This window comes from Phyllostomus discolor, chromosome 4 (genome assembly GCF_004126475.2).
Source record: "Phyllostomus discolor isolate MPI-MPIP mPhyDis1 chromosome 4, mPhyDis1.pri.v3, whole genome shotgun sequence".
Classification (NCBI taxonomy): domain Eukaryota; kingdom Metazoa; phylum Chordata; class Mammalia; order Chiroptera; family Phyllostomidae; genus Phyllostomus; species Phyllostomus discolor.
Window position 1 is genome coordinate 122,430,666 of NC_040906.2, and position 12,379 is coordinate 122,443,044.

The 12,379-nt window shown below is 44.2% G+C and overlaps 1 protein-coding gene across 2 annotated transcripts in view; it reads left to right on the forward strand.

Annotated features, from left to right (window-relative positions):
* Positions 1-2,416: 2,416 nt before the first annotated feature.
* Positions 2,417-12,379, forward strand: part of TFAP2D (transcription factor AP-2 delta) — a 59,633-nt gene continuing 49,670 nt past the window's right edge. Inside the window, exons 1-3 of one of the 2 annotated variants that reach the window (XM_028510920.2) lie at positions 2,417-2,662; positions 3,667-4,164; positions 7,613-7,673. In XM_028510920.2, coding sequence (XP_028366721.1) covers positions 2,624-2,662; positions 3,667-4,164; positions 7,613-7,673 — 598 coding nt within the window. In that variant the 5' untranslated portion in view covers positions 2,417-2,623. Of the gene's footprint in view, positions 2,663-3,615; positions 4,165-7,612; positions 7,674-12,379 lie in introns of those variants that run through there. The other variant, XM_036024223.1, reaches the window with a different exon arrangement.

Sequence of the window (12,379 nt, forward strand, 5' to 3'; positions counted from 1 at the left end):
CCAAAAGGAGACGTGGTGCCCTGACAAAGTAGTTCCCTAAATTTAAAAAGACGCCCTTTATCTGTTCTGCTTCATCTTCTCTGAAAACAAGTTTTTTTTTTCTTATTCTTCATCATATTTAATTTTCTCTAATTCCACAGGGGTTCAAGAAGCACAGTAAATGAAGCCCTGGATGCCTTTTATCTTGGTACCGAGGAGTCACTCAGAAAGCTGTGGGGGGAGCTAAAGAGTAGAATGGTTCTCTCCTGAAGTATTCAGATAGATGAGACATCCAGAGGTCATTCTGAGGCTGTACTCAGCTCCAGCCAGAGATCATTACCGAGAGTATCAGAAGCTCTGGGTTATGTGAAGATCTTCCCCTGGACAGGGACAGACACACAGGGCAAATGTGCTGGGACAGCAGGCACAGCAGGTAGCCATGACTTCCTGAGTCTCCTGGTTGTTCCCAGGGGAGAGGATTTTCATCTGCCTCCTGGACCTAAGCCCAGGAAAGATGGTCCCTTCACCTTCAATGAAGATGTACCTGACAGCAGGGGAGTTGAGGGAGGGGTTTGCAGCTTGTCTGAGAAGGAGCCATCCTTTTCTATTTGAGTTGGACTAACTGGGAATATCATAAAAAAAAAAAAAGCACAACTGGCAATTCCCAAGATAACCTGAGGGCCTTACACATTATTCTGGGGGGAAGGTTGTTTCTTTGCAGGGGTGGGAGTTCCTAGAGTAAGGTCATGGGCACTCCCACGGAGGATTATTTATTACGTCTGTGGGTAGAATATAGAGGCCTCACCCAGTCCTGGCAAACAAAAGACTTCGCTGCAAGCATTTTGGGATATTGCCCCTAGTGCCAACAGCACTCATCTTACCCCTCCTACTTAAATATCAAAGTGGGCACTTTTTCTTTTCATTTTCATTGGGCTCTCAGTCTTCTGACTCCCTTAGACCAAAATTAGGAATTTCAAGAAGTTGGGGGGTGCTTGCACACCTTGGAAAAGGGAGCAAGTGTTGGCTGCTGAGCCTTGTGCAGGGCTGAAGCATCATGGGTCTCCATTTCAGACAGTGCATTTCAATTTTTGTCGTGCGCCTTTGTCCATTTATATAAAGCAAAGAGTACTGAGTGACAGCCCCAGTTACCCTGCATGAGCAGATCCTAATAAACCCTCCCAAACCCCAACCAAAAAAAAAAAAAAAAAGCCACATGCCTGTTTGCCTGCGGCTTATTATTAAGATACCTTCTCAGCTTAAACACTTAAAAGCTAACCAAATGAAATGGCAATTAAGACTAAATTACCCTTCTATCTTTGAGATGACTCTCCAGGGCCAGAGGGTCCTTGTGAGGCTGACAGGCTTGGAAAGAGGAGCTTTCAGAGCCTCAGTATTGCCGGCATGTAGCCACTGATACCCTCTCCAGGAGCTAGACCACTTGGTGTGGGAAAGCCAAATTTTGAATGAAGCTGGAATACTGCTTGTAAGTTGAGAAACCCCCAGAAGAACTAGAGAAAGGTGTGCGCTCCCTTCCTTCCTGCCTTCTCTTTGTAAAATATAACTTTCAAACATTTAAGGGCTATTTGAGGGCAATGGTGTTCAAATACCTGGTGCCACTGCTAAATGGTCTACCCCACCCCCTATCCAACACGGTTTCCAAAAGGGAAGGGAAAAACAAAAGGCTGGGAAAGTGGGTTGAGTTGGGGATTGAAAGACAACATTTTACCTAAATGTAGAATCTTGTCATGCATCTTTATTCTCTTGTGGTTTTTTTTCTTAAATATATTGCCAGTTACACCATTTCTGTATAATGGAAACTTGGGACTATCCATCATGGTTATTTATTTTAAAAGCTGCAGAAGGTGTAAGCCACCGCCGGGTGTTGCCTCCCAAAAGAGGGAAAAGAACCCAAATTCGATGTAAATATGGAAGAAGCAGTATTGTTTCCAGTTGGGTAAAGGCAGACACCCCAAATTGAATGAAATTGATTTGGGTGCTTGTTGCAAAAAGCAGCTTTCAGCATGCAGGGATTGGAACCAATAGGAATGAACACTTACTTATGTAAAAGTAAGCTTTAATTAATATATATTTCTATTTCTAATACACACACATTGGGGCTAGATCTTTATCTTCACAATAAAATGTGTGCAAATTCTCTCTGCAGAGAAGAGTCCCCACCTCAGTCGGTATAGAAAAGCATGATAAAGGTTGGAAAAAATGGATAAAAATGTTGAAAGAACCTCCAGTTCCTTATTAGGCGAAGATACAATATTTATTCCTTGTCTCCTGGGATAAATCTCTTCTGCCTATTGTCCTCCCAGTTCTCAGTGCTGATGCTTAATTTTCAAAACTTCTATATTACCAAGGGACCTACGACATCAGCCAAAGAAATACTCAGCAAGTACAAAATCTGTTCCAGGGAGCTGCTTTTGTGCAGAGGGAAAATTTTGTTCCTACAGGTTTTTAAGTGGGTAGAGGCAAGGAGCTAGCTGATCCGGGCAAAGCCACTGCAATTTAGATCTCTATCTATAGACTATTTTTTTTCCTTAAAAAAAAATTGGAAAATACAAGAAGTTTGGATTTTTTTTCCCGATTCTTTTTTTGGAGGGGGAAACTGCATCGTAAGCTTTCGGAGAAACCCAACATGTCAACTACCTTTCCGGGACTAGTCCACGATGCCGAGGTATTATTACTTTTTTTTTTTTTTTTTTTGAGCGCGCGCGTGTGTGTGTGTGTGTGGCGGCTGCGGCGGTGGCAGCGGCGGCGGTGGCAGCTTCCTCTGTCTCTAATCTATATTGGACCGTTACGTTTAATTATGATCTGGCTTTCGGGAGAAGTTAAGGAAGGAAAGGGAGAAAAGTTCGTTATGACATCTGTCGCCAGGAAGGGCAACTCTGCCACGTTAAAAAACATTTGCCATAATGAGGGGGAAACATAGTCCTAAGAAAAAAGAAAGGGAGGAGGTGGCCAGGAGAAAGATAGAGATAGGAAAAAGATACTCAGAAAGGCAAAGTAAAGAGATCGATGGGGGGGGGGCGGCGGTAGGTGGACAAGGGGGGTGGGGAACCACGCACCTCTTTTGGAATGGACTTATTCTAGGAAAGTGAAGCAGAAAGTGGGGGTCGGATTCCTTGCCCCAAATGGTTAAGGAAATGAACAAGTTGCATGATTTGCACAGACTGGATTTTGAAAATACATGGACAATGATTTTGAACAGCTCTGGAAAAACATTTCGGCCTCACAGCCGCGGATATCTGGGTTGGTATCTGGCTGGAGTGGCGAGGCGCCCTGCGTGTGTGGACTCGCGCCTTCTGCTCCCCGCGGCCCCGGAGACAGTCGCGAACCTGGCTCCCAAAGCCCAGCTCCCTGCGCAAGTTGGGCAGGATGTGTGTGTGTGCACGTGTGTGTGTGTGTGTGTGTGTGGTGTCACCCGCACCTATATAGGGTGGGGGATTTTTTTTTTCCGCTCTCGACTGTGAGGACGAGGCCGCCCACCCCCAGTCCGCCTGCTCGAAAAGGCTGTCTGGCAAAGGCGCTGAGCCCTGGCTGAGGCTTGGTCCGAGCCCTGCGCGCTCACTCTCCTCGGAGAGCCAGAGAAAGCCCCTGGCTCCGGGAAAGCAGCGTCTTGGTTGCACAATGACAAACCTCAAGTTTTTCTGCTCTCCCTTTTCCCCCTCTTCCTTCCAGATACGTCACGACGGATCAAACAGCTACCGTTTGATGCAGCTTGGCTGTCTGGAGTCCGTAGCCAATTCCACTGTCGCCTATTCCTCCTCCTCTCCTTTAACTTACTCCACCACCGGCACCGAGTTCGCGTCCCCCTACTTCTCCACTAACCACCAGTACACCCCGCTCCACCACCAGTCCTTCCATTACGAGTTTCAGCACAGCCACCCAGCCGTCACCCCTGACGCCTACTCTCTGAACTCGCTCCACCACTCGCAACAGTACTACCAGCAGATCCACCACGGGGAGCCCACAGACTTTATTAACCTGCACAATGCGCGGGCGCTCAAGTCGTCCTGCCTGGACGAGCAGAGGCGGGAACTGGGCTGCCTCGATGCCTACCGCCGCCACGACCTGTCCCTCATGAGTCATGGCTCTCAGTATGGAATGCACCCAGATCAAAGACTCCTGCCAGGGCCCAGCCTGGGGCTGGCCGCCGCTGGAGCAGACGACTTGCAGGTAAATAAGCATGCAGTGAATTTGTCTGAGCCCTCCCCTATTCGCCCTCCCCCTCCCGTTCCGTTAATTCTCTGACTGTAAGCCGACTCTCCAAGCCTCTCTCTCTCTCTCCCTCTCTCTCTCTCTCTCTCTCTCTCTCTCTCACTCGCTCACACACACACACACACACACACACACACCCCACTTATGGGAAGTTATCAAAACAATTAGAGGAGGCGTGTGCCATTCGGTCCCTCTCATTGGATCAAGGCATTTCACCTGGACGCTCCGAAGTCCGGCTAGCTGCAGTTTCCCGCTTTGGGTGGGTCTGCAAGGAAGTCTTAGGTGAATCCACATTTCCGTCCAGGAAGCGGTAGGGTGGGGGAGATCAAGGAGGTTGGGGTTGAGACAACTGGACTCAGAGCAAGACCCGATAAGTTGATGACCAATCGCACCCTCAATCTGGCGCTTTGCCGGGTCTACCCGTGTGTCTCAGGCGATTGTCCCAGATTGAGCTGTAGGGAGGCTATTAGGAATTGGGAGGGCTGGTTTGTTTTGGGGACATGGTTGGGACCCTGAGCTCTAGCGTAAGTTTCACCAGAGATACTAGATTGAAGTGGAGAGCAAAGAATCGCACGTGAAATCTTCAAAAATGCACCCCAGTGAAAGGATCGGCACAAGGCACCGCACCAGTGTTGAGCCTAATTCCCTGTGCCTGAGAGTGTCCAATCTCACCAGCCAGTTGAGTTAAAACTTTATTTTTTCTTCTTCAACCCATTAACTTTTGTGTAAGATGCAACTCCTGAAGAAGAAGGAAATGAAGAAATAAAGAGGGAGAGAGGGGGAGAGAAAATAAACAGGGAGAAAGGAGGAAAGAAAGAGAGAAAACAAAAAGGAAAAAGAGGAAGGGAGAGAGGGAGGAATTCAGATACTGTGGAGGTCACCACTCAGTTTGGTATCTCCTACTTTCTTAATGCATTTTCTCATATTATTTGCAACAATAGAATCTATAATTATGTAAGCATATTGTCACAGCTTCATTTCAAACAAATAAGCCCACAAATGTCCAAAACAGAAAGATGTGAATTTGCAACTTCGTTTGGCTGAAAATGCAACTAGTTCTACCTGTGAGTCCCTATTTTTCAGTTGGCACAAAGCTGGCCGCCTCCACAGTCGCCACAAGGAAAGGCGAGATACTTGGAGAGCACAAGTTGGAGACACTAGAGATCCCTTGTTGCGCACAGAAAATCTTTTCCCCTCATTTACCTCCAAGCAAGGGATCATTTTAAAATTGAAGTGAAAGCCCTTACAGTCACAACAAAGAGCCATAGCCGCAAGATCGGCACACAAGAAAAAAGATTTGGCTCCATAAACCTTGACTTTCTACATTTATATTCACAAAATCATTTTCTATGCTCAGGGCATTTTTACATTTTTCACAAGGATCCCCTTATGTCTCAAGGAGGAAAAATCTGCTATTCAATGCTTAGCTCAACTAAAACCTATTTACCCCTTTTAATAGCCACGTCTGCTGCTGATTTTTTTGTATCTGTACAAATTTTTTTTCTGTGCTAGGCACAAAGCCGGGCATTTTTCAAAAGAGGGGATTAGAACATTTGCAAGCACCAGACAAAGAGCGAATCCCATGCAAAAGAACACCGTAGTTTATCCAATTTTCGACTTAATGCCATTCAACTGGTCATTTATGCAATGTCATCCGACCAAACAACATGTTTTACTTACAAGGGGGGAAAGTTTGTTAAGTGAAAAGTCCAAGGTTTGTTTTTTTCCACAAAAATAAATATCTAAACGATGCGCCAGAGAATGGATGGGAAATGGTTCATTCCATCGAAGAGCTTTGCAGCCTTTTGCCTTCTACATTTCCGATGATTTTGAAGCCCTTTTTTCCCTGTTTGTGTTTTTTTTAATATTTCTATCTTTTTTCCTATTTATTACTCATACTGAGGAATATTCATGCTAAGAGTAACACTCCAAGATACTAGAAGAAACTGAGGCGTATTGTATACCATCTATTTATGTATCTATGTCTATAGGCATATCTATATATATATAATTTTATATATGTGTACATATGAAGGAAGTTGTAAATCTGAGAGTTATTTTCTTTCATTCCTCCTGGACTCAGGCAGCAGAATGAAAAAGAAAGAGAGAAAAGTCATAGGTACTTTTAAAATGAGAAATGGGAGGGGGATGTGTGGGAGAAACCCGTCTCTCTCCTTTTATTTCTTCCTTTTTAAAACATTCATCAGCATATGCCTCATTTCAAATGCAACAAATGTAAATATACTTTTCCCTGCACAGAATTTTAAGTGAAAGTCCAATGGTTTGGAGGGCGGTCTAAGTCTGCCTAACAGATGCAAACAGTCTTGTGGCTTCAGTTCCATCTTTGAGTCCCCTAAAAAGATTTGCTATGGCCAACAAAGGAAACTGTCACACCTTTTCCCATCACTGCTTTAATTTATGCTTAGTCTCCAAGTTTTTTTTTTCATATTGATTTGATAATCACTTTAAGGCAGAACAGTTAAAATAAGAAAGAGCTCGTGAGTCGTTGAAAAGGGGGCTCTTACAGGCCTGCCTCAATATGGTGAAAATGGGGAAGCGAGAGGGAGCCAGGGCTGTAAAGGTTGTTTTGTAAAGTGGGTTTTTATTATGCACCGACTCTCTCCGCATTTACTTAACTCTTCACGGGCTGTTGGGTAGGTTAACACCCTTCAAGGCCTCTTTCATGTCCAATACCTCGTTTGTTTGTAAAGGAAAATGAGCCTTTAACACATTTCGACTCAGGAAAAAAAAGACACAGAGAGAGAAAATTTTATTTTTCTTAATCAAAAATCAGCAAACCCTTACCTTCTTCCCACTTCAAATGATCTCTCAATCCATTAGGATCCCAAAGATCTAGAGTGAGTGAACCTGAAGGTGTTTCCTCTGTAGGACCCATTTTGGGTAGCATTACAGGATGCACCTTAAACTGGGGTAAAGCAGAACATTCATGAGATAACTTGAATCTTCCACTTGAAATGGCTCCTCTGAGCTCCCAAGAAACCTGCAGTGCCAAACTTGACACATTTGGTGTAATTTGTTTCATGCAGAAACTGCTGTGGAAACTGTTTATGTCCTAGGTGTCTTGATGGGAACTCAAAGGGTTTCCCATTCACCTATGCCAAGATGAAAGGCACTAACGCCTTTGAAGTGTAATATTTTATGGTGTTGTCAAATGCATACTTTGAGATTTGTACAACTCTTATAGATTGTGGTTTTCTGGCCATTTTCCCCCTTAAAACTATGCATGCTGCCAAACTTGCTTCAGCTCAATGGTTGCTTTCAAGTGTCTACTATGGGGCTTTGGGGATATAAGGTTCAGGGCTGAGACAGACTGAAAGACTTGACTCATGTGGGCATAGCTATTAGTATCAATTTGAGTGATTCCATTTATGGTTCTTTTATTAAGGGCTCCGTGGAAGCCCAGTGTGGACTTGTTCTCAATGGCCAAGGTGGAGTGATAAGAAGAGGTAAGTAACAACCTGTTAAAACTAAACATTCTTTTCTTATCTATTACTTCATTTTGAAGATCTGGTGGTTCTTTTAAACATCATACATCTTGTCTGATGATTAAGAAAACAATCATTCTTGGTCAATTACTCTTGTCTCATGTCAGCATACCCACATTTAAAAGCCTCCTTTTTCTGCACTGAGGCTTGAACTTAGCCTGTGCCCAAAAGTCCTATGATGGAAGAGATTGGCAGTTTCTCAGAGAACAGTGACAAAATCAAAGTTCAAGACAAAAAGAAAATCTTTCTCACAGCCCCTTTCCTCATCATGGAGCAGAATTTCTGGTCTTTTTTAGTCCTAAATGTGCCAGCCACATCCTGGGTATTTGAGGTGATGGTGTTAGCTTAAGGCTTTAAAGGATTTTGTGAAAGGCTAGATTCATTGAGGCTGCAGGGAAGGCTAATGAAACACCAACATTGTAGCTGCCCTTATTTTTCTAAGTGTCCTGAACATTTCTTTGAGGGAGGGTGGTAGGGGGAGGTGGTGTTAACTGTACTGGATAAAGCTTTCTTGTTCCCATCTGTTGAAGAAAACATCTGAATCCAGAGTTAGCCATGGAATTGGAAGGTGGGGGTGGGGGGCAAGAGTAGAGAGCTGTTGATTTTGGCTCAGACACTGAAGGGAGCTGTGTCTCAGATGTTCCATTTTGACAAAAGGTTTTGAACTATGACATTTTAAGGGCCTCAAGGCAGTGCAGATTTTGCTTGCTTCCCACTTAACTGTACCCAGAGCCTCTGAAGCATATTTTCCTAGCAAGCTGAGTAACCCGAGGAGCACACAAGGCAAAGGAGACCAGCTGTTATCCCAACTTCATACGAATTAATAAGATGTGGCCTATTCACCAGGACTAATTCCAGCTCCAGGGCTGCAGTTGTCTTTAGTAACTGAACCACTAAAGACTGAGTCTTCTGATGGCACCAAATAAATGTGCTTCAGTCCCTCTCCATTTCTTTCAAAGCTCTTGTAAAGATTCCAAAGAAAGAAATGCATTGATAAAGAGCATTGGATTCTTTCATGTTTAAACTCCAGGTTTGGCAACCCTATGTCCACTGTGAAACTCCATTTAAACTGAGGGGAAAAGAAAACAAAGAGTGCTTTCCTTTTGAAACTTGACTATTATCATAGTGGATATTTGAAACTTCCATTAAATAAAAAATAGATATTTAATTCTGTTGTCTTACCCCATGGGTATTTGAAAACTACTTTCTTAAAAAAAACTGCTAGTGTTGCTCCACAAAGATTTTTTTTTGTAATGAGCAATATTAAGCTTGTCAGCCAGGCCAATACTCAGCCACACTGACATGACATGAAATAGGCCCAAGACTAGCGAAAATTGAAATAAAATATACGCCCTGTTGCGGGGAGGGGTTAAAATTACAGAGTAAAAAGGGGGTCAAATAAGAAGTGCTGGTCTGGGTCAGTCGGGGTGGTCACACTGAAGGTGAGGCCAAGCACTCTGAATGCACGAAGGTGTCAGTGGTGCTGAAGGACAGCGCCACTAATTAGCGCCGGGAGCCGGCTCCTCCCAGAGTCCCACTGGCGCTACTGCGGTGTTTGAGTTCAGCCCCGCACTTGATCACCTCAATTGCTTTTAAATTGCGTCATATCGTACAATAGCTGAAAGAGGGTGGGAATTATTAAAGGCCAAAGGTGGGAGCTGAATGCGAGGTGGCTGTGTAATCAGTTGAATTTTCAGGGAGATCCTAAGGAACTCCCTTGTTAACACCATTTTCCAAAAATCCCAACTCTCTTGGGTAACTACAAGTAGAAAGTCTTATCAGAACCAGAAATGGTCTTCCTTAGGTGATGTTTTATTGTTCTTGTAACATTCGGTGCCAACTCACTTCACACACAAAAAAAGAATTTAATTAAATTCTGCGCCGAATCTGTTGTTTTAAATCAAATATTGATCTTGTGACTAGCGTGGCTCTAAAGAGAAACAGGGAGGTAACTTGGGGGTTTTGTCTGTATTGTTTGACTGAACCCCACCCTGTGAAGGAATTTAGATTATAACTGCTGAGTTTATTCCTTTTCTGTGAGTCTTAAAGATAAGCCAATTAACTCGGTAATAGCCCCAGAGATCAGCGTGTGCTGACTTGTTTACTCTAAACGATCAATGTTCATGACAATTTGCAAATGGATAGCAAGGACATCAAGGAAGTCTCGCATTAAAAGGTGGTATATATCCTGCCAGAGGACGCCCAGTTCCTCATCTCAGGACTCCCAGTTTTTGAAGAAAGGCTAAGGAAGCCTCTTCTCTCTATTGTCCCAATAGTGCATAGGATTCTTACTATTGATAGCTCTAGTTACCTTTGTTCTGCAGAAATCTCGAAGACCTGAACTCCCACTCTCTGTGGCATCACCAGCTTGTGTGCCAGCTTAGGTGGGAGTGTCTCTCTTCTAATCCATGCTTTACAGGTATCTCTCCACAAGAAAAATAATTTTTTGAAAACCACAACTTTTCACCATTTTCCTTCTGCTAAGGTCTTGGATAAACTTACATTTCTAATGACTTCCAGAATTTATTGTTGGAGAAAAAAATAGATTTCATTTCCAAAGACCCCTGAAGAAAGATAGATTCCTAAATGCCCTGCATAAATTCCCCAGGGAGAGACTGTCCTAGTTTGCCGTGGTGTGTGTGTGTTGGGGGAGTTCCGGTTTTTTAAATTTGGCCACTTCTAAACGCAAAGATCAAAACACCACTTCCCCGACTCTCTTTGGTAAGTGGCAGTTACGTTGTTTTGCCTGTAATGAAGGCCCACTAGCCGAAGAAAGAGCGAGTGTGGGGGCAGCAGCGAGGTAATTACCACCTAGATAAAATATTTGCCACCGCCTCTGAGGTGCAGCTCCCCGCGCGCTCACTCTCGGTTAATGGTGTGCGCGATTTTGCCTGCAGCTCCGCCACTCCAACCATCAGAACCAATAATCTTTACTTTACCCTGTGCTCGGGTATCGATAGCTTCTCTCGCCTCCGGCGTGGGCTTTGATATGTTAATATTTCTGAGTAGCAAATTCTGCAGAGATCATATTAATGTTGTACGTACAGAGTGGAGCTTTGCCTTCGTTGAATATTCAGATACTGGGTTTCAAAAGGCATCTCTTGAAGAAATGAGGCTTCTATTTACAGAAGTCGTCTGTGTTTTTAATCACTAAAAAAAAGAAAAAGAAAAAAAGAAAGGAAAACCCCACTCTTCTTATCCCCAGGAATCTTCTGAGACTCCCTTATGACACCCTCCCCTTTGTCAGGCGCTGGCCCCTTTCATTTCTCACTCTGAGAATACAATAGGAGGAGCACAATGTTGATGATGACGAGGAGAGGATGATGATGATGAAGCTAATAATGCGTGGATCCAGACTAGAATCGGAGGGGCAGGGGTTCAATTGGGCAGGGAGCTGTGGCCTTCAGAACAGGATGCAGGTGAAATGAGAAAACCAGTTTTTCCATATTTGGGCAGAAAGTGACATTTTGGCCCTGGTCTTTTTTTGTGAAATCGGGACGACAAACTCAAAAAAAAAAAAAAAGGAAGAAAGGGGGAAATGAAAAAAGTGAAGAGGGGAAGCTCCCTTGTTTCGCTTTGTGATCACTCTGCCTTGCAGCCCCAGGCTAATTTCAGAAGCTTAAATACCTCCATAGCCTCTGGGCCACGCAGAGAGGGAGCGGACCCGGCCACGGGCAGGCTGGAGCGCTTTCCGGATTGCCCGTGGCTACACAAAATACAAACTACTTTGAATCAAAACATTTTTGGGGAATTAATACAATGTGAACTCTACACGTTTTCAGAGAGCTGGAGTTTGTCAGATCGCTTAGAGGTGACTGGCACGCCAAGGCGGAGGCATTTACGCTTTGGTACAAACATTGTCAGATCTGATTTAATTTTTTAAAAAATGCTCCGGTGAAACGGAGCATAGAACCAATCGCCCGGTCTGCCAATAGCAGAGTGGATGGCTCTGACTGCTTTTCCCTTCCGCAGCTTTCACGGCTGCCCACAGGCTGCTTTGGAAGGAGGATGTGTTTTCCTCCGCTTCTGAGCATTTCTCCAGATCCCTGAGCTTTGGAGAGAGCTAGTGAGTGCCTTTGGGTCTTTCAGCAGTTTCTGGAAGGAGTAAGATTGGAGGAGGGTGAAAGGATTTGTGCCTCTTCTTTTTTTGTCTGAGCCCCTAGGATCTCTCTTTACTTGAATACCCAAAACGAATTTCTATGGCTTATTCATTGTGAAAATAAAGCCAGAAATATACCTGGAGCCTTACCTGTTTCATTAGTCTGCAAATACAGGTGCTGCAGTTGCACAATTCAATCACTTTTACATGAAGTCTAAAATTCATATACCAAAAGATCTAGATGTATGGTTTGTTGCAAATCTATTTTGCGGGAATGGGGAAGCTGCTTTTCCATAGCTACTGCCTTCTCTCTAATTTCCTTTTTGCTTTGAAAATCACCAAAAGTCAAAGCACTCTGCGTTGGAAAATGGGGACTAATTCCCCCCCACCCAGAACACACACACGCACACACTATTACACACCCACTGCCACATTAAACCGGTAGGTCTGTGCTTGCAGACATCCCTTCTTTTGTTCTGCCTGGAACCTGCCCTCGGAGAGGAGCGCTTTCAGACCTGGTAATCCAGTTACACCTGGTATATCCTCCCCCCAACAGAGCAATTCGCTG